The following is a 26,826-nucleotide window of genomic DNA, read 5'->3' on the forward strand; positions in this document are numbered from 1 at the left end:
ATTCCACTACCATTCAAAGTTAGAGATTGTGGGGCAGATTTATCAATGAAGTAATTTTCATTCTTGTAAAAGATTTCTATTTTACAAACTACATTTCACATTATTAGGACTTTGGATTGAACACAAATTTTCTTACAGCTTTACAAAATCAGCTCTTATTAGTTTAAACCAATTTATGCTATTATTGATGTCATAACATTAATGATCGCTGTCTTATATGTCTTTCTACCAAAAAGTCCTAGAACAAACAGACTCACTTCCCCCACCCAGAGCACATGCTGAGTCTCTGCTGTGAAGATAACTTATAGAATGACAAATTTAGCACCAGCAGTCATAGTGACAGGTGTGGCATTACATAAAATGGACCACCCTCTTGCAGTATCCCACGTGGTAGCCGACGAATAGAGTCAACCCATGAAGTGACGAAGCAGGGCTGTGAGCAGATCAGGGGTATAAAAGGTAAAAGCACCATGTTAGCACTTCTGAGCAGTTCGTGCATCCCCAGCCTTACCTCGGGTGTAGGGATTGCATAGAAAAACAAAACTACACACAACCAACAACTGTGTAGTTTTGTTTTCTAGGCACAGAGGCGCAACCATTTATGCACTGGGATTGTCTAACAATACTGTTTGGGATAAGGACGTCGTTTTCCAACTGTTGGGCTCAGTCCCAACCCTTTTAGGCACTCTGGAAACATCAGGTTAGTAGTTAAATTATTGTTTGTTAATAGAGTAACTCATATGTACTTAATTAAAAAAAAAATATAACTACATTTTAAAATGAGTTGTACAGGTATACCCCACTTTTAAGTACACAATGGGGTTTATTTACCAAAGCTGGAAAGTGCAAAATCAGGCTTACTTTTGCATAGAAACTAATGAGCTTCTTACCAAAGCTTGTTCAATTAAGCTTTTGTAATAAAACCAGGCTCATTGGTTTCTATGCAGAAGTGAAGCCTAATTTTGCACTTTCCAGCTTTAGTAAATAAACCCCAATGTGTACTTAAAAGTAGGGTATGCCTGTATTTGCATTTCTAAAGATGTGTGTATGTGTGTGCAGGTATGTATGATTAATTCATACATACGTGTATGTATTGACTTACTAAATCTGATGTAAGGAACAACAAAATAAAAAAATACAAACGTCTGTTCAAATGGTCACTTAGACACTGACGATACTAATACATGTATTGTGTTAACACATTTAGCTTAAAGAATGTGTTAAAAGAGAAACCTTAATTATGTTGTACTTTTGTGTAGTCATGTAAACTTACAAGGTTATGTTACTCAGACAGCACAATGCCAGAAATAACTCTGATAAGATGCATGAGGTATCAGCTAGGCACTGATGTCTTTTTAAGGGAATCATCTGCTCCCATATCTATGTCATTCCTGCCATTGCCACTTGTCTCCTGTCAATCAAAGCTCTTGGTTCTAATTTTAGCACATGCCCTTTTGTGATCTGTGCTGATTATCCTTATAAAAAAAAAAATACACGATACACCACATATGATTAAAAGACATGATTATTTTTTCACTTTTTCAATGTTCCATTTCTATTTTTAATTTAACTTATGTAAAACATTTAACATATGTATTTGAAATCTCTTTTTACAAATTAAATATTGATGTTAACTTTTTTCATTTGAATTTTTTTTTTTTTTGTCAAATTATTTTCTTGCCAACAATAAAAAAGTTGCTGCACAATACATGCTATCCAGCTACATGTAATTAATGTTACATCATTATCATTTATTATTAAATCAACATTATTAGCTTTACATATGACTTATATAGCATCTAATCTTTTAAGAATTTTGCAGTAGGGTTTTACAAATACCTTAAATATTAGAGAGGTAATTGGTTTAAGCCTCAAATATATTTTACCTTTACCCATAAACGCCTAAAAAGTATTTAAAACAGGATAGATAGAGAGATAGATATTGAAATATAACACATAATACTTTTCTAAAAGTTGCCTAAAAAAAAGAAAGCAATTTTTACAGCTCTTTTACACATTTTTTTTACACAAATATTGTGTTGCTGTACAACGAATGCTATCCAGCTACATGTAATTAATGTTACATCATTTATTATTAAATCAACATTATCAGCTTCACATATGACTTATATAGCATTTCATTTTTTAAGTTTTTTTAAAAAAATATTAGAGAGATAATTGGTTTAAGCCCCAAATGTATTATACCTATAACCCATAAATGCCTAAAAAGTATTAAAAAAAATAGATAGATAGATAGATAGATAGATAGATAGATAGATAGATAGATAGATAGATAGATAGATAGATAGATATTGAAATATAACACATACTACATTTATAACATTTTGCTAAAAAAAATGAAAGCAATTTTTACAGCTCTTTTACACATTTTTTACTTCTGAAGCCATTTTTGAAAGCTTAAGTGGTCCGTCAACATATTGTGTTGCTGTACAATACATACTATCCAGCTACATGTAATTAATGTTACATTATTATCCTTTATTATTAAATCAACAATATCAGCTTCACATATGACTTATATAGCATCTCATTTTTTAAGAAATTTGCAGTAGACCCTTTACAAATACTTTAAATATTAGAGAGAAAATTGGTTTATGCCCCAAATGTATTATACCTATAACCCATAAATGTTTAAAAAGTATTAAAAAAATATATAGATATATAGATAGATATATAGTGAAATATAATACATACTACTTTAATAAAAGTTGGCTAAAAAAATAAAAGCAATTTTTACAGCTCTTTTACAAATTATTTTACTTTTGAAGCCATTTTTAAAAGCTTAAGTGGTCCTTCAACACATTATGTTGCTGCACACTACATGCTATCCAGCTACATATAGTTAATGTTATTATTAATTATTAGCCTTTATTATTAAATCAACATTATCAGCTTTACATGTGACATAAATTGCATCAACTTTTTTAAGAATTTTGCAGTAGAGCTTTACAAATACTTTAAATATTAGAGAGATAATTGGTTTAGGCCCCAAATGTATTATACCTATACCCATAAATGCCTAAAAAGTAACAGATAGATAGATAGATAGATAGATAGATAGATAGATAGATAGATAGATAGATAGATAGATAGATAGATAGATAGATAGATAGATAGATAGATAGATATTGAAATATAACACATACTACTTTTATAAAAGTTGGCTAAAAAACTGAAGCAATTTTAACAGCTCTTTTACACACTTTTTACTTCTAAAGCCATTTTTGAAGGCTTAAGCGGTCCTTCAACATATCGCCTATAGTTCGGCTTCCCATTCTTCAAGTCTCTATCGGTATCTTAACAAATTTTAAATTCATTATTTTTTTTAATATATCATCTTTAGTTGTTATCTAAAAATAAGAACGGTAGATATAGTATTCATAAACAAATTAATACATTAATTAAATCAGCATTACATGCTCTATGTATGTAATGCAGCAATAAATGTTTATGTTTTATCTACTGAATGTGTTGTACATCACATTTTTTTTTTATTAACTTTTCAGAGTGCCTATAATCATGGCTTTACAAGCACCGACGTTTATACAGCCTTTACAAAGTGTTGTGGTACTGGAGGGTAGTACCGCAACCTTTGAGGCTCAGATTAGTGGTAAGTAGTTTTTAAATACATTTATATCATATTTTGTTACATGCCACATGAAAAAATTGTAGTGACATACTTGTGACTCTTTTACCATTGACTTGCTCTAATAGAACTGCTTGCTCGCGTTTAAAGGTGTACAGCACTTATTTCTGTTAAAAAAAAGGTGTTTAGCACAAAATGAATATATCTAGACAATGTAAATTAAAAAAATTCTACTGATTTCTAGTGATGCAAAGAAATTATATTATTCAACTAATTTTCAACTGGGTTTAGTTCGTTTCCTATCAAGTATAGCCTTGCCGAGTCACCCCCAAAGTCATGCCGCCCCTGTGTGAACCGGCTTTTGGATGGATTGTATTATTTGTTTTTTAATAGAAATGAGTGTGCAAATAATGCTACCATTTGTTTTCCAAATATTTTTAAAGCAAACAAAACACAAACTAAATCCTTAAAAGTTTCTAATTATTATTATCATTAATTCATATAAAATACCCAACACATGGCTGAATAATTTAATAAGTAAAAGAAAATATATTTACATTGATGCCTCCAAGCTCATATCGCACCATCTATATAGCATTGCCTTTTGTTTAGTTGGTTGATGTATAAATACAAACAACATCTTTAAAGATGTCTATACACTAACGTATGTATGAATATTTTAGGAATATTCATACAAACAGTCAAATAAAAATTCTCAGTTCATTTGATGACTTGACAAATGTCATTAGAATGTACATAAAAATTTAGCTTGTTTTTATTATTTGACTTTTCCGAACAGAAACCACATACACTGTTAGAAATGAATTTGTGCAATATAGATGTTCCATCCTGCACATTCAAATTTTTATCCTTACAATGATCGAAAACAAATGTCAATTTGGTCCCATTAATGATTAGAAAATCGAATAAATGCTCTTAAAACAAAACATTTTGAATGAAATTCTACTAGTGCATAGCCAGCTTTACTAAGCCCTGGTTCACACCAGTGCACTTTGTCATGTGATTTGACAGTTCAAAATTGCATGACAAGACACACAACATTGCTGGCAATGGAATTATTCAAATAGACTCATGTGGCAGCGACTTTGAAAATGATTCCTGCTTTATTTCTGTGCAATTTCATGTGTGATTTGCACTGACATCTGTGTTAATGAAGTTGCACAGATGTCAGCAAGCCACACATGAAATCGCACTGATTGGCGGCTTTCAAATTGCACTTCAAAGCCACGCTTGTGCAGGGTCGTCTTAATCGCATCATGGGCCCCTGGGCAAAGTAATTCTCTAGCTTGCCCCAATTTACACAAAGTATAAATAGTTAATAGAATTAAGCATATATAGTGGAACCTCGGATTACGAGCATAATCCGTTCCAGGAGAATGCTCATAATCCAAAGCACTCGCACATCAAAGCGAGTTTCCCCATAGAAGTTATTGGAAACGAAAATAATTTGTTCCGCATTGACTTCAATAGCATGCGGCCAGAGGCGGGGGGGGGGCGCCAGAGAGTCTCGGAAACAACCAGAAAGGCCCGAGAACAGCTTGCCTGACCTCGGCAAACCTCAGAAAGGCTCGGGAACGTTGTATTTCCGAGTCTTTTCAAGCATTTCCAAATGGCTCTTGCGCCCCCCACCTCAGGCCAAACGCAGTACTGCACACTGCTTTGGCCTGAATCCTGCTCATTTTGCGAGACAACACTAGCAAAACAATAAAAGTTTTATACAGTGCTTGCGAAACGCTCGTTAACCGCGTTACTCGCAATCCAAGGATCCACTGTATTTATTAGTACTGTCAATAAAATTTTAAACAATAAAAAAAAAACATGCCACAAATCAAAGACAATACAACACAAAGAACACAGTATGGGGGAGACAGGAGGGCACAGTAAGGGTTCTGGGACCAGTCTGGGGCACAGCCATCCCGGACAGCCATTAGTAAAAAGTGTGATTTTCCCAGCAAATCCAGGACAGTTGGCAAGTATGATGTAATGCAAGATTATCATGGGGCCCCTCATGCATCTGGGGCCCCTGGGCAATGACCAGGGGTGCCTATGCATTAAGACAGCCCTGTGCCTGTGTGAGCCAGAGCTAAAGAATAGACAATGTTATATAGAGGTGGCATAGGAGCTAGGAGGCATTGATCTATATGTTTTTTTAAAAAAAAAGTGCTGGGCTATGTGTTTTTGCAATTTTAAATAAATTCATGCATAAAAAAATAAGCTTTTATGGAATTGTATATTTCGTACCACTTTAAAAATCCCTGGTAAACAAAGGCAGATATAGATAGCTTGAATTTCATGGGAATATTGATACCTATGACAATAAGTCAGTGTATGGGTCCCTATACTTACTATTAAGGCTTCATACACATGGGTGTATTAAAATACTCCTATCTACACTGGGCCTTTCTGCCTTTTAAGCATACAAAAATGCTTGTTTTGGTGTGTATGTACATGTGTTTATGTGCGTTTACAGGTATATGGCTTTTAAAAGCATATGAGCTTCAACTGGCCTTAATATAATTTTTTTCCATCCACATGAATACATTTACATGCATATATATACATTTTGGCATGTTTAAGCAGGTTTAAGGGCGTACATGCCTAAATTATTCTCATAAGCTCCTCTACAATTACATTTTGGGGCATTTTTTAATGTCTCTAAAATTTGTTATTAAAATATGGTTCTAAATGCTTAATGTGCATGGCCACATAGGCTAACATTGAACTGAATTTAAAGGCTTATAAAAAAAAAAGTATAAATATATATATATATATATATATATATATATATATATATATATATATACATATATATATATATATATATATATATATATATATATATATATATATATATATATATATATATATATATATATATATATGTATATATATACTTGGCGCCTGTTTAAGTGGTGTTTTTTATGCCAATGTGCATAATGTCTAACACTCATTGTCCAAATAATGCATCTGTTTTAAGTGTAGACATGTGACATCTGGCATTTGAAGGGCCTGATTTAACAAAGTGTGAAACTAGGTAAAATCAAATGTACCTGAGCCTGAAATAGTTAGCATTGAAAAAAGGGCATTGAAGTGAATTGCAGCGATGTGCTCTTCAAGCATTCACTATAGGCAGGAAAAGTTGATAATATAGGGGTTGATTTACTAAAGGCAAAGAGACTTTGCACTCTACAAAGTGCAGTTGCTCCAGAGCTTAGTAAATGAGCAGAAGCTCTGCTGACTTTCATCATCCAATCATGTGCAAGCCAAAATGCTGTTTTTTTTTTTTATTTTCCTTGAATGTGATTGGGTATTATTTGCAAAGTGAAGCCTTACCTCATTTACAAAGCTGTGGAGCAACTGCACTTTGCAAAGTACACAGTCTAGTTGTCTTTAGTAAATCAACCTCATAGTTTCTACTTTGAATGATTGGATGTTTAGCAAACATTGTGATGAATTGAGGCGAAGTGCAATGTAACAAATTGACCGGATTTACTAAATGGTGAAGTAATGTGTAGTAACTTTTTTAATGTTTTTTTTTTTTATTCCCTGTACTTGATTGGATGTTTGAAGTGCACATAAGGTTGCTTCACCTTGTTTTCTATTCTAGTAGCCTAGTACCAAACACAGCTTCAAGTGTATGTCAAGTTCTTTATTATCTTAGGATAGAGGGAGGAATGGTTAGAACCTCTGCCATGTTTTTACTGCTATGACAGGTTATATCTATCTATATATCCTTCTGTGGTTTTGGAGATTTGTCCTCACTTCCTGATTGGTAAAAATCAGAAGAACAGGAAGTGAGGGCAAATCTCCAAAAACACAGAAGGATATATTGTATAGATAGATATAACCTGTCATAGCAGTAAAAACATGACACAGATTCTGATTCTTTATCCTAAGACAATCTTCACCAGCAACACAGACAGAAATATTTTGTTTAGTAGATAAAGGCCCCTTTCACACGGGCACCCCGATCAGGTCCACCTGTCAGTTTTTCAGGTGGACCTGATCAGACCCTCTATTCACTCCTATGGAGCGGCATATGTCAGTGGTGACAGTGCCCATCAGCGCTGCCTATTAGTGCCCATCTGTGCTGCATATCAGTGCTGCCTATTAGTGCCCATCAGTGCTGCATATCAGTGCTGCCTATCAGTGTTCATCAGTGCCACATCTCAGCCTCAACAGTGCCCATTAGTGTTCATCAGTGCTGCCTATCAGTGCCCATGAGTGCTGCCAATCAGTGCCTCCTCATCTATGTCCATCCATGCCACCTATCAGTGCTCATCACTGCTGCCTTGCAGTGCCCATCAGTGCTGCAGATCAGTGTAGCCTCATCAGTGCCCACCAGTACAGCCTATCAGTACTGTATCAGTGCCTAGCGGTGCCGATTTATCAGTGCTCATTAGTGCAGTCTATAAGTTCCCATTAATGCAGCCTCATCAGCGCAGATCAGTGAAGAAGAAAAATTACCTGTTTGCAAAATTTTATAACAGAAACTAAGAAAAAATATTTTTTTACCAAAATTTTTGGTCTTTTTTAGTTTGTTTAGTAAAACATTAAAAACCCCAGTGGTGATTAATTACAACTAAAGGAAAATTCAATTTGTATGAAAAAAATTATAAAAATGTCATACAGTATGGGTACAGCCCTGCATGACCGCGCTATTGACATTCAAAGTGTGACAGCGCGGAAATCTGAAAATTGGCGTAGGCAGGAACGGGGTAAAAATACCAAGTAGGCAAGTGGTTAATGATTAAGGCCGGATTCACACTTGTGCAGTGCGAATTTCAGCTCTCTTATCCTTGCAGAGAGATAAGACAACTGTTCAGCAGATCAGCTCTGTTTTAGATGCGAATTTGGAGACCTGGGAGAGGGGAGGGGGAGGGGGAAAGTTTATTGAGCTGAATGAGAGAAACCCTGAAGAGAACTGAACACATGTGCGAATCAGATGCGTGCCCATAGAAGATAATGGGCCTGAATTTGCACCTAAACCGCACCGCAATGCCTAAAAAACACACACGTTTTTTCGCCAATGCGCAGTGCGAATGCATCGCACATATGTGAACCAGCCTCATTGAAAACAATGTATTTTATAATGTTATGCGAATTGGATGCAGTTTAAGCCGCAACAATTCGCATAGGTGTGAACCCGGCCTAAATGTGCTACATGGGTCAGCAATGAAATCCAGCTCCTAACAGGTGAAATTTAAATGACCTGGTCGCTGTGAGTTTACGCATGTTCAGCAACACTGATGTTTGTGCGGTCTTAATGAATAAACCCCAATTAGGTGTATATGACCATGAAAATTATTGTGCCCCAAGTCCTTACGTATGCACAACTTAAAGACTACAGTTGAACAGCCCTGGAATATTCTATTATGTACTATACGGTACATTGCTGTGTTGTGATAAAATCCATTATATATGAAAATAAAATACAGTTCCTTAGGTTTCATAGTTAGAAACTTGCTGTGTAATGTAATCCATGGCATGGATAAAAATGGAGTCCTTTCTTAAGCACAGTTTTATTGCTCTTGGCTGGTGGCATCATGCCCTTTTTTGGCCACAGCGCCTTTTAATACCCTTGCAAAGTACGGACATTACAATTCATTGCATTAGGTAATGTCTATGAAACACACGCTGTTAGCACTTTCCAGAGTTCCAGAGATTTTCTTAAAGAAGTACTGGAGAAAAAATAATATCACATAATGCCAAGCATTTGTATTGTAAATTGTGTTATTTACACACATGTATGGCTTTTCTATCATGCTTTAGGTTTGAATTACTAAAAACAGACTGTGCACTTTGCAAGTGCAGCTGCACTCTTTTATCTTAAATGTCAATTAGGTAAACCTTCACTTTGTAAATAATACCCGATCAGGTGCAAGGAAAAAAAATATATTTTTGCTTGAACATGATTGGATGATGGGAATCAGCAGGGCTTCACCACATTTACTAATCTCTGGGGAAAGTGAGTACAACTGCACCTGCAGAGTGCACAGTCTATTTGCCTTTAGTAAACCAACACCTTTGTATGAGGTTTCCCAGGGTAACAGAAAAAATTCAGACTTAATTGACTTAATAAATTACATGTAATGTTCCAAAATGACTTCTTTAAACAGCAGGATCCTCATCATCATGCTGTTGTTTTTGATTGCTTGACAAAGTAAAGTCCAGTGTTCACTGACAGAGGTCAAATGTGGGTATGATATCAGGATTTGTCTGCAGGTGAACTATGAAACCATCGCCCTTAGGCCCCTTTCACACTGGGGTGGGGGCGGCGTCGGTGGTAAAGCACCGCTATTTTTAGCGGCGCTTTAGCATCAATTTCGCAACACTATTCGGTCGCTAGGGGGCGCTTTTACCCCGCTAGCGGCTGAGAAAGGGTTAAAGCCACTGCAAAGCGTCGGCGGTATAGCTGCGATGCCCCATCGATTTTAATGGGCAGGCGGGCTGGCGGAGCAGTATACACACCGCTCCAAAGATGCTGCTAGCAGGACTTTTTTGCCGCCCTGCTAGCGCACCGCTCCAGTGTGAAAGCCCTCTGATCGCCATTCTGACAGGGGGGGGGGGACTGCATTTTGTGTTCCTACAAAGCAGGGACTAGGATACATCTCTTCCCCTAGTGAAAGCAACTGTTTACCCAAAAACACTGGCTAGGCACACAGTTAACCCTTTAAGCGTCCTAGATGTTTAACCCCTTCCCAGCCAGTGTCATTAGTACAGTGGCAGTGCATATTTTTAGCACTGATTACTGTCTTAGACCCCTTTCACACTGGGGCAGTTTTCAGGCGCTTTAGCACTGGAAATGGCCTCTGCTAAGCATCTGAAAACCGCCTCCCATTCATTCAAGTGTGACTTTTCACACTGGGGTGGTGCGCTTGCGGGACGTATTGAAATGTCCTGCAAGCAGCATATTTGGGGCGGTTCGGGAGCGATGTATTTAGCGCTCACAAAACGCCCTGCCTATTGGAATGAATGGGCAGCGCTTCCCAAGCACCTGAAAAGCTTTTCGGAAGCGTCGCAACACAGGAGTTTTTAACCCCTTCTTTGAGGATAAAAGTTTCGGCCGGAAAGATCTGCTTAAACAGCACTAAAGCAAGCAGAGCTTTAGCGCTAACGCGCCCATGACCCCAATGTAAAAGTGGTCCTAGTGTCACTGGTTCCTGCAAAGTGTCAAATGTGTCAGTTAGTATCCAATTGTCCACTGCAATATTGCAGTCCTGCTATAAGTCGCTGATCGCCGCCATTACTAGTATAAAAAAAAATTGCTACAAATTCTATAGACATATCCCACAGTTTGTAGACGCTATAATGTTTGCGTAAACCAATAAATATATGTTTATTTGGATTTGTTTTACCAAAGATATGTAGCAGAATACATTGGCCTAAATGTATGAATACATTTTATTTTATTTTATTTTTTATTTGGTATGTTTTATAGCAGAAATATATATAGTTTTTAAATTGTCAGTTTTTGTTTATAGCATAAACAATAACAAGCACAGAGGTGATCAAATACCACCATAAGAAAGCTCTATTTGTGGGGAAAAAATTACATAACATTTATGCATAATTTACAGCGTTGCATGACCGTGCAATTGCCAGTTAAAATAGCGCAGTACCGCTTCACACAGGTGCGACTTGTCAGGCGACTTAGCCGCATGACAAGTCGCGCTCCGTTCTGTACAATAAAACCATTCTAATAGGAGCGACTCAAGTCGCTCCGACTTAGAAAAAGGTTCTTGTACTACTTTGGAACGACTTCAGGGCGACTTGCACTGACTTCAATACAGAAGTCATTTTGCAAGTCGCTTCTGAAGTCGTGGGCAGATCGCCTTGCCGAGTCGCTCGGCAAATTGTGCTGCCCCTGTGTGAACCGGCTCTTAGACCTCGTACACACCATAGGATAGCCAGAGGACAATGGTCTGAAGGACCGTTGTCTTAGGTTAACCGATGAAGCTGACTGATGGTCCGTCACGCCTACACACCATAGGTTGAATAACCGTTCGTGTCAGAACACGGTGATGTAAAACACAACGACGTGCTAATAAAAAAAAGAAATTCAATGCTTCCAAGCATGCGTCGACTTGATTCTGAGCATGCGCGGGTTTGACCTATCGGTTAGGCGTCTATCGGTTAAATTTTAAAGCAAGTTCCTATTTTGAAGGTTAAATAATCTATGGGGCCCACACACAATCGGTTTTAACCGATGAAAACGGTCCTTCAGACCGTTGTCCTCTGGCTATCCTATCGTGTGTACGAGGCCATAGTATTTCCTAATGTGCTAGTATGCAACGCATACTAGCACATTATGACATTGCTTTGTAGGGGACGTTTTTTTTTTTTAACTGCAGTTTACTACTGCTTTAATTGAACAAGCTGAAATTAGAAGCTGATTGGCTACCATGCACAGCTGCACCAGATTTTGCACTCTTCAGTTTTAGTAAATCAACCCCACAGTGCTTAATTGTTTAAGGCCAATCATTGTTAAAGCTCCAATTTTTGTAAACCATAGTCTATTTTATTTTCTTACTTCTAATTATTAAGATGTATATAAAAAAATGCTCACTTGTCAGTGTGGTGTTGTTTATGTGACTCCCAGAATTGGGCTCCTAAGCCTCGTACACACGACCGAGGAACTCGAAAGGGCGAAACACATCGTTTTCCTCGTCGAGTTCCTTGTTAGGCTGTCGAGGATCTCGACAAGGCAAGTTTCTCCATTCCCGTCGAGGAAAAAGAAGACATGCTCTCTTTTTGGCTCGACGGGATCCTCGACAGTTTCCTCGTCGAAAAATGTACACACAACCGGTTTCCTCGGCAAAAAAAAAATCCCAGCAAGTTTCTTGCTGGTTTTTGCCGAGAAACTCGGTTGTGTGTACGAGGCTTTACTCTGGCCACTTGGGTGATCACTCCTGCCTGTTGGCTTCATGTTGGTTGCCCTCTGGATGACTAATAATCTGACTTTGGCAGCACAGCGAAATAATGACACATTAAAGTTCACTTCAAAGGATCAGATGATATTGGAAGAGGTTGTCGGTTACTATTTCAGGAAAGCTGATCCTCTCTAAAGCTACATGGCAGACAGCTGTTCCTCTATAAAAGGTTTGATTTGTTGATCATCTGCCCACATCTCCCAGCCCTGTCAGCGCTCCAACAAGTTGTCCTGTCAATCAAATGCCTCGACTCCAGCTGTCTTTTCTAAAATAGAAATTCACTGAGATTGCGGATTTTACGTATTAACAATGAGATGTGAATGAGGAAGAAAAACACAATGGTGTTAACTACTGTATTCGCTTTTTTTTTCTGTCACACTAATTCAAATGTAATGAGGCTGAAAACAATAAAAGGAATCTGACAAGTGCAGTACAACTAGGAATACATAGTTACATTGTACTGGATCTGAATACTTTTATATTCACTCTGATGGTGAAGTCTATTAGTGATGCTGCTTGACAGACGACAGGCCATCAAATTCTGATGAGTTGTAGCGTGATCAAAATAGGCTACTTTTATAGTTTATAAATGTTCTAAGACACATAGGGCCAGATTCTCGTAGAAGAGCTTATCTTTGTTCCGGCGTAGCGTATCCTATTTACGCTACGCCTCCGCAACTTAGGCCCCGTACACACGAGAGGATCTATCCGCTGGTATTTATCCGCGGATCGGTTTCAGCGGATAGATCCTGTGGTGTGTATGGATATTTTTCGGGCCGATGGATTTCCAGCGGATAAAAATTTCTTAGCATGCTAAGAAATCTATCCGCTGGAATGCTGTCCAGTGGATTGATCCGGTGGTCTGTACAGACTCACCGGATCAATCCGTCCGATCCCCTCCCTCGCATGCGTCGTAATGATTCGACGCATGCGTGGGAAGTCTTTACCTTCCAGCGTCGCGCACGTCGCCGCGACACGTCACCGCGGATATATTCCGCGCGGATTTCGATCTGATGGTTAGTACAACCATCAGATCAAAATCCGCCAGAGGATTTATCCGCGGGAACGGTCCGGAAGACCGTTTCAAGCGGATAATCCTCTTGTGTGTACTAGGCCTTAGACGGGCAAGTGCAGTATTCTCAAAGCACTTGCTCCGTAAGTTGCGGCGGCGTAGTGTAAATAGGCCAGCGTAAGCCCGCCTAATTCAAATGTGGAACAGGGGGGCGTGTTTTATGTAAATGTTATGTGACCCATCCGGGCCAATTCTGACACTTCGCTCCTACATGTAAAAATACAATTTTTTTTGCTAGAAAATTACATAGAACCCCCAAACACTATACATTTTTTTTTTAGCAAAGACCCTACAGAATACAATGGCAGTCATTGCAACTTTTTATCTCGCATGGTATTTGCGCAGCAATTTTTCAAAAGCATTTTTTTTGGAAAAAAAAAACAGTTTTGTGCTTTAAAAAAAACAAAACAGTTAGCACCATTTTTTTACATAATGTGAAAGATGAAGTTACACCGAGTAAATAGATACCTAACATGTCACGCTTCAAAATTGCACACGCTCGTGGAATGGCGCCAAACTTCGGTACTTAAAAATCCCCATAGGCGACGCTTTAATTTTTTTTTTACTGGTTACATGTTTTGAGTTACAGGGGAGGTCTAGGGCTAGAATTATTGCTCTCACTCTATTGTTCACGGCGACACCTCACATGTGTGGTTTGAACACCGTTTTCATATATGGGCGGGACTTATGTATGCGTTCGTTTCTGTGTGCGAGCACACGGGGAAAGGGGCACTTTAAAAAAAATGATATATATTTATTGTTACTTTTACCTTAAATATTTATATTTTGACACTTTAAAAAAAAATGTGATCACTTTTATTCCTATTACAAAGGAATGTAAATATCCCTTGTAATAGGAATATGACATGACAGGTCCTCTTTACGGTGAGATATGACCCCACATCTCACCTCTAGGCTGGGAAGCCTAAAATAAAAAAAATAAAAAAACGATCACCGCTTCCTAGTCGAATCAGCGCATTTTCTTTTAATGCAGAGGCCGGGCGTGATGTCATAACATCGCGCCCTGCCTCCGACGATTATAGAGACTCCTACAACAATCTGGTCCGCCAGAAATCTCTATGATCAGCATCCAGGGCCGGCGGATCCCTTCACCGACTCACACACAGGTGAGTCGGTAGAAGCACCAGAGGGAGGCGGGAGGGGGGGACGTCCCCTTTTGCCGCCCGTAAGAATGATCAAATGCCAAAACAGCCGCTATGATCATTCTTATGGTGTAGGGAATCGCTGGCTGAAACCGGCAATATCTGAATGATGCCTGTAGCTGCCCCAATCATTCAGATATACCACCACAAAGCCCAGGACGTATATATACGGCCTGCAGATATGAAGTAGTTAAGTGGTTAAGTTATTTTTATTTAAATTTTCAAAATGTAGGTTACAAAACAGAGCCTTTTCGGGCATACTTTGGCTCAGAAGTACAATAGAAAAACAAAAGCCATAAAGAATCTATGGTTAAATAAGCCTTACAACAGTCAAACTTGTATGCTCAACACCAGGGCTGCTGATAAGACAGTACAGCCAGCCCTGTACTGGGCCCGGGCCCCATCAGTTCAACAGGGGGGTCCAGGCATCTGCTAAGCAGGAGGTCCTGCTGTACTATCTTATTGCAGACATTGATCTCCCCCTGCCACACTGCCAGCTTCTCCTCCTCTTTATCCCTCCCGCACTGCAGGGGGAGTGGTTCTAGCACATGTGCCCCTTCCATCTGCTGTCTGGGCCCCCCTGTGTGCCCCATTTCCCCCACAGCGCTTCTGGTTTCCCACCTCTGCTCTCCTGCCAGCAGCTGCTGCCTTGAAATTGGGATGTTTCAGAACAGAGAGCAGAGGAAGGGGTCAGTACTGTAAATATGTCATTTACTGATCCCTTCCTTTCCTGAATGAACACAATGAGTGATTGGTACCAATCATGTCTGCGTCCATTTGTCACTCAAGCATAGTAAACTGTGTTATATACTGTGCGTATATTGATTGGTTTGCGCAAAAGTTATAGCATCTACAAACTATGGGATATTTTTATTTATTTTACTAGTAATGGTGGCGATCAGCGACTTATAGCTGGACTGCAATATTGCAGCGGACAGGTGGGACACTAACTGACAGTTTTGACACTTTTTGGGGACCAGTGACACTAATACAGTGATCAGTGCTAAAAATATGCACTGTCACTGTAGTAATGACACTGGCTGGGAAGGGCTTAAACATCAGGGGCGATCAAATGGTTAACTGTGTGCCTAGCCAGAGTTTTCTAACAGTGTGGGAGGTTCTTTTACTAGGGGAAGGCATTGATCCATGTTCGATGCCTTCCCTACTGACAGAACGGCGAGCTGCCTTGTTGACATAGGCAGATCTCGGCTCTGGCTTTCTGCCTAATGATCGGTGGGTGCCAGTGGATATTGAGTCCGTGGTACCTGCAGATCAGCTCCCACTGTGTCTAACCATAGCGGTAGTGGGTCGCCGAGCGCACCAGACCCAGAATTGTGTGATCACGTACTAGGTGCAGAGCCGCCACCCTGCCACAGTATATGTATGGTGGGAGGTCCACAAGTGGTTAGGAAAAGTGAAGTCCCCTGCTGATCTTTTGTGGACATTTTGTCGACGTGCCTTGGAGGTGCCAAAGGGCCTAGATTGCTGAATGGCGCATGGTATCCATTTTAAAGCGGAATTAAACTCCATAAAAAAAACTAATTATAAATGGGAGGTTAATGCCATAATGTGCTAGTGTACTCGTGTATTTGCATACTAGCACATTATAACAGATTTACATGACAAAGGATACCCTCCAGCGCTGTGTTGTCAGTGCTTGGGTGCATACATCCTCACCTGGTCTTTCTACTGCATTGGCTCTGTTCAACTGCTGAAATGGCTAGGCTGGATGATGTCACTATTGGGCACGGAGTCATCTCATCACATCACAGAGCGGTGCCATAAATGTACTCTAAGCTGCGCATGCACGGCTAAGTGTACATACTGCTGACAGGCAGGAAATCAATGCGGTCTCTTCCATCATAAAAACCCGGCCTTTCATTGTTTTTTGTTTTTTTTTATATTTGCGTTTAATTCCACTTTAAGGCATGCCACAATGTTGGTTCCAAATGTCAACCACTGCTCAAAATATACATACAAAGGCGTCTGTCAAGCACAAACTATTTAGCATTTCAATTCAAATGCATGCTTTTTATTACCATTTAAATGATCACTCGAGCCATGCATTTTAAATCTTTTGTGATCTTAAAGGGGAGTTCCGGCCACAATTTCACTTTTTAAATATAAATACCCCTGTAATACACAAGCTTAATGTATTCTAGTAAAGTTAGTCTGTAAACTAAGGTCCGTTTTGTTAGGTTGTTACAGCATTTAGATAGTTTATAATCTAGAAATAGACCGTGGCCATCTTAAGTGTGGGCATCATGAAGCCAGACTGTATGACTTCCTGGATTTCAGCTTTGCATATCTCGCACTTGCTCAGTGCACAAGCAATGTAATAGGTTTCAGTCAGGTTTGCAAGGACTACTGGGAAACATGATGCCTATCCCAGAAACCCTTGCAAATAGCCTAGGCTAATAAGGAGGAGGAAGTAATGAAGGACTACAAAATAAAGGTATTTACAAGCAACAAATTAAATAAAAATTGTCCATTCTGAACACTATGAGATTAGAGCATGCAGCACAGACAAACATAAAAAAATGGGTGGAACTCCACTTTAAAGTAAATGTATAGCCCAAGCTATAGTAGTGGAGATAGGCCACTGTCAGTTTATTTCTAGCTCCCTGTGTCCTATTGGGGAGATTTCCCTTTATGTTCTGTTCTAGAAGCAGAACAGGAAGTGTGAGGAAATCTCTAAAGTTGATGGAATTTCCTTCTATGATAGTTGTCTCCAAAATAGGATTTCTCATTGGAAGACTTATGCCGCGTACACACATGTTTTTCATGATGAGAAAAATGAAATTTTTTAAATTGGTCGTGAAAAAACGGTTGTGTGTAGGCTCCAGAGCCTTTTTCTCGAATGAGAAAAATGGCTGTTAAGAATTTAGAACCTACTCTATTTTTCTCGTTGTTTTTCACGACGTTCTAATTCATGTAGTGAAAAACGGTCATGTGTACGCTATGAGACGGGAGCGCTCGGTCTGGTAAAACTAGCGTTCGGAATGGAGATAGCACATTCGTCACGTTGTAACAGACTAAAACATAGCAAAAGTTCTAACCTTTTTCATGCTAAGGTTATGAAAAAATAAACAAAAAATTAACTTTTGTCTCTATATACACTTGACGTATCTGTGCATGTGAGCTTATTTTAAGATCTTATTTTTTCTGTTGGATTTTTTAAATGTATTTTTTGGAAGGCAAAATACTGCAGTGGGAGTGAGACTGTTGAATGGGGGTGGGGAATTAGATTTTGCTATTGATGTCCCTATGTGTCAAAATAACTCCATAGAAATACACAAACCAGAGTGCTATATGAAAAAGTGACCACAAGATGGTGCTGTAATGTATATATATATCAGTTCATTGCAAAAGGACCTCACATATCAATCCTATATGCAAATGATCCGAAGGGTAAAACTTTTATCCAAAGTTATTGTAAATGATCACCTTGTAAAACAAGCCATTCACTTTAAAATAGAAATGAAAGGCACAACATTTTTGTATAGATACAAAAAAACATGATAAATACCCTTTTCCCTTTTTTATAATTGATTACATTCCTTCTGTTATCAGCTGTATAAGAGCTAGGTAAGGAGAAGCAGCAGCACATTGAGCTTCCCAGTGAATGGCTATGCAGTGGAGGCGTGTCAGGACAAGTCTGATCATTGGAGGAGAGTATACTGAGTTCCCAGTACAGCTAAAGAACTGGCCACTGTGTGCTGTCCTACTTATTGTGGTCAGTTTTTAATAGGAAAGCAAGGGGACTGGAAGGAACACCAGAGATTCATATAAAGGAAGCAATAGAAAGAGAATAGGAGACTTTCTCATACAAGCACTTATCAGGAATATGAAGTGTTAGGTTAACAAACGCTTTAAGTACAAAGAATGGCTTTAAAAGTCTAAAGCCCTGTACACACAGCCGTCAATCCCGTCAAGAAAAAAATGGTTTTCCTGACGGGATTCCTGGCAAGCTTGCCGTGCATACAGACAGCCATTCAAAAGAACCGTCGATTGGCAAGAACGCAGTGACGTCATCGACTACGACGATCCGGCGCTCATCACATTCGATGCCGTCGCCGCCATCTTGCTACACCCTTCACTAAACTTGTATGCTACCGCGCATGCGTCAAACTCTTATTGAGCATGTGCGGGTTTCCAATGGAACAGGTACGCATACAGACGACCGTTTTTCTTGGCAGGAAATTCCATCGGAGGAAAAGAGAATATGTTCTCCGATGGAATTCATCGGAATTTCCGATGAAATTACTCCGATGGGGCATACACACAGTCGGAATTTCCGATATGATGATGCCATTCTTTGTTCTTAAACTTTTTACTTTTGGATTATTTTCATATATGATGACTGATTTCTGAGATCCCATTACAATGAACTGATATATCTATACATTACAGCACCATCTTGTGGTCACTTTTTATATAGCACTCTGGTTTGTGTGTTTTTTTGGATTATCATTCCCCAACTCCTAGTGGAATAGTCTGAGCAGCTGGGTTAGTGACTTTCACCTGTTTTGGCTACATACTCTTGATTGCAAGCTAGAAGTGCCTGAAAGTTGGTAGTTTTTGTCAAAATAATTCCATAAATCCACAATACAAAATTGATTGGTCCTAAATGTTTTTTTACTGTCTCTAAATAATTTCCTGTGAGCACGTTTTCATGCTAAACATGTTCAAATTTTTTCGAATGCATTTGATTGATTCAAATATATATTTTGTGTACTGTTGCATTTAATAGTTTTTTTCACCACAGTGTTTAAATGGTCAGCTTAATTTGTGAAAATTATTTGGCGTGCATTCAAAAGAACTTTTTTTGATAGAATGGTGTGAGCACTATTGATTTTACTGTTATGACAAACAACTATAGTTCAGTTAAATACAGTAAATGTAGACAGCCTGAAGTTAGTTGGTGATTACCATAGGTTGTTGCGCACTGCTACGTGGATCAGGTCTCAACTGGATTTTAACAATAAAGCAATAGGAAATGGTCATCTACTTATAGCAACCAAGAAAAACATATCTTTCCATGATCTGATGGCTATGAAATAAATCACAACTTTATGTGATATGTTGCTGAGCATCACTTGTTATCTTTGCACTATGTTCAGTATGCCGAGTTGTGTTGTACTCCATTGTCAGCTAAAGTTAAAGTAGAAATCTGCTCACATTTTTTTGTTTTTATGTTTTATTGTTGTTGATAGAGCGGAAAAGGTTTAGAACCTTTGCCCATGCCAAGGTTAGATTCCAAATCTAATCAACATCTAATTTCCTGTCCCAGAAAGGTAATTAGGACAGGCAGTGAATTGAAATCCCCGCCCCCATGGGGGTCACAGACTGAAAGGAAACTGTTTCAAGCATTGATTATGGCAGTTGGTGCCAGATATGGTGTTTCTGAAGTTGTGCATGTATGTGTTTTAGGCCCAGAGGTCCAAGTCACAGCGACACAATATAGCAGGCGGCACACGGTTTGTTACAGATCCATTCATTTTGAAAGGTTCCCAACAGACTCTTACAGTAGTGGGCAATGCACCTGGACTTGAAACCCTTCACAGCACACATGACGTTTCAGACTGTATTCTTACTTGGCATTAAAAATTGTGTGAAATCAATGGGCTGCCCTAATTGTGTGGCACAAAAACGCAGCGCTATTTTGTGCACGTTCCCAAAATGCTAAAAGTGAATGCAGCCTAAAGCTGTTATAATAAATATCTTCTGTTAGCTAATAAAATGCATACATTTTGTATCTTTAAACTATTATCAAAATAGAAGCCATCTTAAACATACAACAAAAATATCAGTGCATTAAGTTTAATAGCCGTTGCCAGTTTTTTGTTCAAGCTAATCCATGGGCACAGTTGGCAAATATTTCCCCGCAGATTTTTGTAGACATTGGGGGGTGGATTTAAAAACTCTGTATATCCAGAATACTATGCGCTCCTGGAGAAAATGAATAAACAATAATTATAACCACAGGTAGCTGCTGCTTGATCTAAATTCAACAATCGTTCTATTAACAAAAGTTCAATCACTCCAGCATTGGGGGGGGGGGGGGTTACTAAAACTGGAGCCCACATAACCTGGTGTGGCTATGCATAGTAACAAATCAGCTTTTAACTTTAGCTTGTTTAAATAAGGTTTGACAATAAAACCTAGCAGCTGATTACCATGTTACATACATGCTGATTACCTGTGGTTACCACGCACAGCTGCACCATATTCTGTGTTCTCCAGTTTAAGTAAATCGCCCCCATTGTAACAAGTAAAATTGAGTGGCACATGCTACAGTCTGTGATTGGCTTTACCCTGCTTGGAATGTCGTAAGGACAAAAAGACCAACTTCTCCCAAAACTAGTGTTCAAATTCTAATACTCACCAAAGAGATTTATCACGTGCCTTTCCTTGCCTTGCCTATCCTTTTATAGTTCTCAATGGCTCTAGGGGCAAGATATTTTTAAACATCACAATTCCCAGTTCTGGCCAAGTGCTGTGGCCATTACAAAACCATAAGATGGTGTCACGCTTCCCAAATAGATTTTTTGATAGCGTGTCATAAATAAATAACTGTAAACTTCAGTTGTGAGAAAGTGATTGTGGTAGAGGGTAGAGATATGAATAACTGCATGGAAATTGTGTCACTAGAATCTTTAGAGGTACAAGACCTTAGTAGACTATTTAACCTCTACTCATCCCAAATTGAAATATAAAAGTTAGGGTCAAAGTAAAACTATAAGCAAAACCTTTTTTCTATTTTGGATAGAGTAACGCCTGGTACACACTGCTAGTTTTTTTCCATTCAACCCAGTGTGCTGAAGGACAAAAAAACAGGTCAGAGCCACTGTACTAACTATGCAATGTTCTATTGTTCAGGGGGACAGCCTCCCCACCAGAATACTCCAGAACACTCTGACTGGGAGCCGACTGGCTGACCTAATGGCCAGCTTCTGTCGGACCTGCTGCCCTACACACGGGTCAAAATTTGGCCCATGTGTACTAGGCCTAAGGGAGGGTTATAAGCTCCTTCCTTGTCACATTGCAGAGATTTCCCCTCTCTTCTCTACCTAGCCGAACAGGAAATGAGAAGAAATCCCTTCAAATTAAGGTACCTCCTTAGGGACCCTCAGATCACCAAAACTAGTGTCCCCATTGGAAGAAATCCCCAATTAGTTTTTTGGAGAGAAACCAAAATTTGGAATTTTATGGAAGTTTGTTTGTTCTGGAAATGTTTCCACTTGATAGCATTAGGAGTTCATGGTTAAAGGGTCACTGTAATCAAAGGAAAGATCACGCAAAGCTGAGAAATCAGTTTTCAGTTGAGTAGTATAAATTGAACCCAGAGCTTTAGACATAACTTTAACTTATTTTGGGTGCAGTAGTTATGTGAGATGCTCAACGTCATGGAGTCTCCTTGCAGTTTTCTAAAAGCATTTTGGCTATCTAACACATTGTATTTACTTATATATAAAAATATTCTAAGTCATAAAAAATATATATGGCTCCTGAAACTGTAATAACTAAACGTGTGACCTATTATGTAATGAAGTACTATTCTACCGTTTATGATGTTGCAAAATGGCATTTACACTGGATTCACACCTGAGCATAGTGGAAACTTGCATTTTGTGTTTTTTTTGCACATTTTGACTTGTAGCGCATAGGGCAGCCCATTCATTTGATTTGGCTGCTCTAAGCATAACAAACACCCTAAAGAAGCTCCAGAACCTTTTTTGGAGTGGAGCGTGGTGCTTTTTTCACAGCACGTTTTGGCACATTTGCCATGCATTTACCACGCTTGGGGTGCCATTAACAATTAATGGCACCCCAAGCATGACACGCATTTGCAGCACATTTGCAGTGTTTTTCTAAAAAAAAGGCATGGCAAAACGCATGTCCCAGAAACACCAGGTGTGAATATTAGCCTTAATATGTATAGCGTGTGTTGTCCTCTTATACTGTACAGGACAACACAGTTTAGCCATGCACTCCAGTTTTCTGAACCATTATTGTGAAATTAAGGCATTCTTTGTATGTATTTTGTATGGAGCCCTCTGTACACATCAGGAGGGATTAGGGAGGACGAGGTGTCACTGTGTGATTCATTAAGTTCTGACTGTAAATGTGACCTTCAACTGTTGAGCTCTGTAAACTGGTCATTTTAGCAGGGCAGATAAGGAGAGTCTGGAGTATAAAGCACTTGAGCCTCACCTGCTGGCTTAAGATGGAAAAGATAAAAGATTATTGTAAAATATTATCCTTTGGTCCTGACCTTAATGCAAAATTGCTATACAATACCTTTAACATAAGTGGTAATTTCCACATCTGGATAATATTTCATGTGAGTATAACCAGAAGCTCCAAAAGAATTAGCCTACCTAAAATAGTTTTTTTATTAATTGGTGGATGCTGATTGATTAAATCACCCACCTCTCAATGGAACTCAAGTTTACTGAAGTTCTAGGTTCATCTTCATACCATGAAGTATCATTCCTTCTACTATTAAATTTATTCTGCCTGTTGGGGGATTCAAACTGATTATGAGTTTTAGGAGAACAGATCTTTCAACTTAAGCCCTGGTTCACATTGATGCTACTTTGAAAGCACGCTACTTCACTTGAAGTAGTGCACTTTCAAAGTAGCAAGGTCAGCGTGATTTAAAGTGCTACTTGATAGTCATCTGTGTGGCTTCATGCACAGTTGTCTATTGAAGTCGCAACTGAAATCAACAAAATTGGTAAACAAACTACTTTTGCAAATCGGTGCGGCGCCGCAAAATCGTTGTCGCACCGATTGGAACAGTGCCATTGCCTCCAATATGCTGCGACTTGTCATGCGATTTGATCTCTCAAATGCCATGACAAATCACTTCAATGTGAACCTAGACTTATGCTGGCCATACACTATATGAAAATTTGGCCGAAAATCGGTCGTTCAGACAGTTCTTTCGTTTTTCGGCCAGTTAATGGGCACAAAATCGATAATCGTTGGGACGCTTTCTGAGCCGAAAAAACTAAGGACACTTTTGGAATCGGAAGGTTAATGCGTTTCCCGTCCAAACTTTCTGTACTAGGTATATGTAAAAAAAACTAACCAAATTTTTTTTATTTATGTCCACTGAACGATTTATTGGTCATTACATGATGGCACTATCGTTTGCGCTCACGACCGAACGTTCGTTTTTCGAAAGTTCGTTCGGAAGATTTTTCGTGGAGTAGCCAGCCAGCATTAGCCTGGGATTAGATTTTTTTTGATAACATGTACGTACAGTTGCAGTTGAAAGGCTTTATGTGGCCACAAAACATGACCATGGCTATGCACTGAAGCCCTAAAGCACAGCTCTGTTACATCTACCTTATAAACACTATGCAATATAATTACTGCATTTATTGTAACCTTCAGATGAGGGAATCCTGCCTTCTTATGTATATAATGTAGCCATTTTAGACAATTAAATTTGTGACTAGAAATTAGGTAGAAATAGGATGGCTTTGTCCAAAGCAACCAATTAGGTGTTATTTTATTCTAATAAAATTGACAATGTATAGAACTTTCATTACAAGGTGCTTCTAAACTATCAAATACGTGACTATGAAATATTTAAAAAAAATGCAATCATTTATTTGTAATTAAGCAAATTGATTTTTATTTTGCTTTGCTAATTTTTATGAAAGATGTACTATTTATATGGAACACTGCCATATACCTAATGCAATTGCTATACTATAGAAAAGTATCACTTACTAAGGGTCGATAGCATCAGTTTGAGACACTTCAGAGGTAATTAGGAATTTATTGATGGCAAAAAGTGCAGTTGACTTACTTCTAACCTGCATTTCACTTAATTTAAGCAGGTTTTGCATTCCCATAGACTTGTCTGATGCGATCAAAAGCCCATACATTAGTGACACAGGCCCTAAATTATCTATTAAATTGTTCACTGTTAGGATATATTTATTATACTAGAAATGATTTTAACATGTTTTATCTTTTCTCCATAGGTTTTCCAGTTCCTGAGGTGAGCTGGTTTAGGGATGGCCAGATTATTTCCGCTGCAACACTGTCCGGCGTGCAGATCTCGTTTAGCGATGGCCGCGCTAAACTTGTAATCCCCGCCGTTACAGCAACAAACAGTGGAAGATATTCCCTAAGAGCCGCCAATGGAGCAGGACAAGCAACTAGCACAGCTGAGCTACTTGTTACAGGTAAGATATGTGATGATGAACTTTTAATAAAAAGATGTAGTTCATTGATCACCCTTACTGTGACAGCATGTTATGAGCCTACAGCTTGTGTAAGTCTTTTAAGGACTCATGATAACATCACTAAGATGCTCAAATTAGTTGCAGCAAGCAGTAGGGGGGCACTTAGCAACAAGTTCCCCCTTTTGGGGTTTGCATGAACAAGTGTTTACAAGTCCCTTATTCATCATTGAGGATAAAAGTGTTAAAATCTCTGTTTTTTTTACCTGCAGCGCCACCAAATGGTGAAATCATGTACTGCAGTGTGACCAAAAAATACAGGGGTCCTCTGTTATACTCTCTTACTATATCCCTTAAATACCCCAAGCATGTTTTTTGATTACATGACTTTATAGATCACTTATTTCAATAACCATTCCCACAAAGAAAGAAATTTGTAACATGACCATACAGTATGGTGGTACTAGATGACATGTTTTGAAGGGACTTATTAAAACCAATATTTTTTACAAGAGCAATTATTTAACATATGGGACCAATTCAAATAAGGGATTACATGTGATAATGGAATATCTCTTTCCTTTGTTGTAGCTGAAACAGCACCCCCAAATTTTACACAAAGACTACAGACTACAACAGTAAGACAAGGCAGTCAAGTTCGTCTTGACGTAAGAGTGAGTGGAATCCCTACACCTGTGGTGAAGTTCTACAGAGAGGGAGCTGAAATTCACAGCTCCCCAGATTTTCAGATCCTTCAAGATGGAGACCTCTACAGTTTAATCATTGCAGAAGCATACCCCGAAGACTCCGGAACTTATTCTGTAAATGCAACTAATAATGTCGGACGTGCTACTTCAACAGCTGAACTCACCGTTCAAGGTATTCCTTGTATTTCTAGGAAGAAACTTGAGAGTTTAAATACCGATCACTAACACTGTCATTTTATTTTTTAGACTGAGATGAATATCAATGTCTTATAGATATATTATAGTGCAATATACAGTATTTTATACTGTATAGGTTTGCTTTTAGGAATCAATCTACACAGGTTTAAAACATACACATTTCTTTCTGTACATTTTTCAAAGTGTTTGGCATATTAATATATGGAGTTCATGAAATTTCATTCATATTTAATGCAAATTCAGTGATGATGTAACGATGGGATAAGAAACCGATGTGTTAGTATAACATTACATTTTTTGAGAGAGCCTTTCATTACATTATACTACATTGTAGTACTAATTCCAATACTAATTCCAGGATCATATTTTAGTCAGTGCACCTAAGTGCACATATAAATCACCCAGGACCAAGCACTCCTGGTAAAGATTTTGACATATTGAACTCAGCTTTGCAACCACATTAAAGAACACTCATTCTTTTGGGGCCCACTTAGATCTACTTGTTGCAGTAACACACATTAATATGTGCTTTTAATGGGCGTTGCTACAACAACTGGCAAACTATGAACTGTGGTGTGTTGAATGGCTTATGTTCATTTTGAATGTCACTTTAACGTACTAATACAAGTCAGTGCACCGGCATTGCATCACGTCAAAATGCCCAGTTACGTACTTACTGTGCATGTTCGATTCTTGCAATGTTGAGGAACAGATTATTCTGTAGCATTCATTAATTCTTACCTTAAGTCACAATTTTGCTTTTTGGGAATGCATAGATACCTAGGTGAACATGACTGCCATTAACATGTTCTTCCACTTATGGGAACATGAAGATGATGGTTTACCTGGGTAGAGTAGATCATTCTTCTGTAGCATGGACAAGGAACTCTTTCCCTCTGCCCTGTCTCAACGCAACT

The 26,826-nt window shown here is 38.5% G+C and overlaps 1 protein-coding gene across 1 annotated transcript in view; it reads left to right on the plus strand.

Moving 5' to 3' along the window:
• Positions 1–528: 528 nt before the first annotated feature.
• TTN (titin) overlaps positions 529–26,826 on the plus strand; it is a 326,833-nt gene continuing 300,535 nt past the window's right edge. Inside the window, 4 exon segments of the mRNA XM_040358499.1 lie at positions 529–700; positions 3,528–3,631; positions 24,804–25,007; positions 25,596–25,883. Coding sequence (XP_040214433.1) covers positions 3,541–3,631; positions 24,804–25,007; positions 25,596–25,883 — 583 coding nt within the window. The 5' untranslated portion in view covers positions 529–700; positions 3,528–3,540.

This window comes from Rana temporaria, chromosome 6 (assembly GCF_905171775.1).
Source record: "Rana temporaria chromosome 6, aRanTem1.1, whole genome shotgun sequence".
Taxonomy (NCBI): Eukaryota; Metazoa; Chordata; class Amphibia; order Anura; family Ranidae; genus Rana; species Rana temporaria.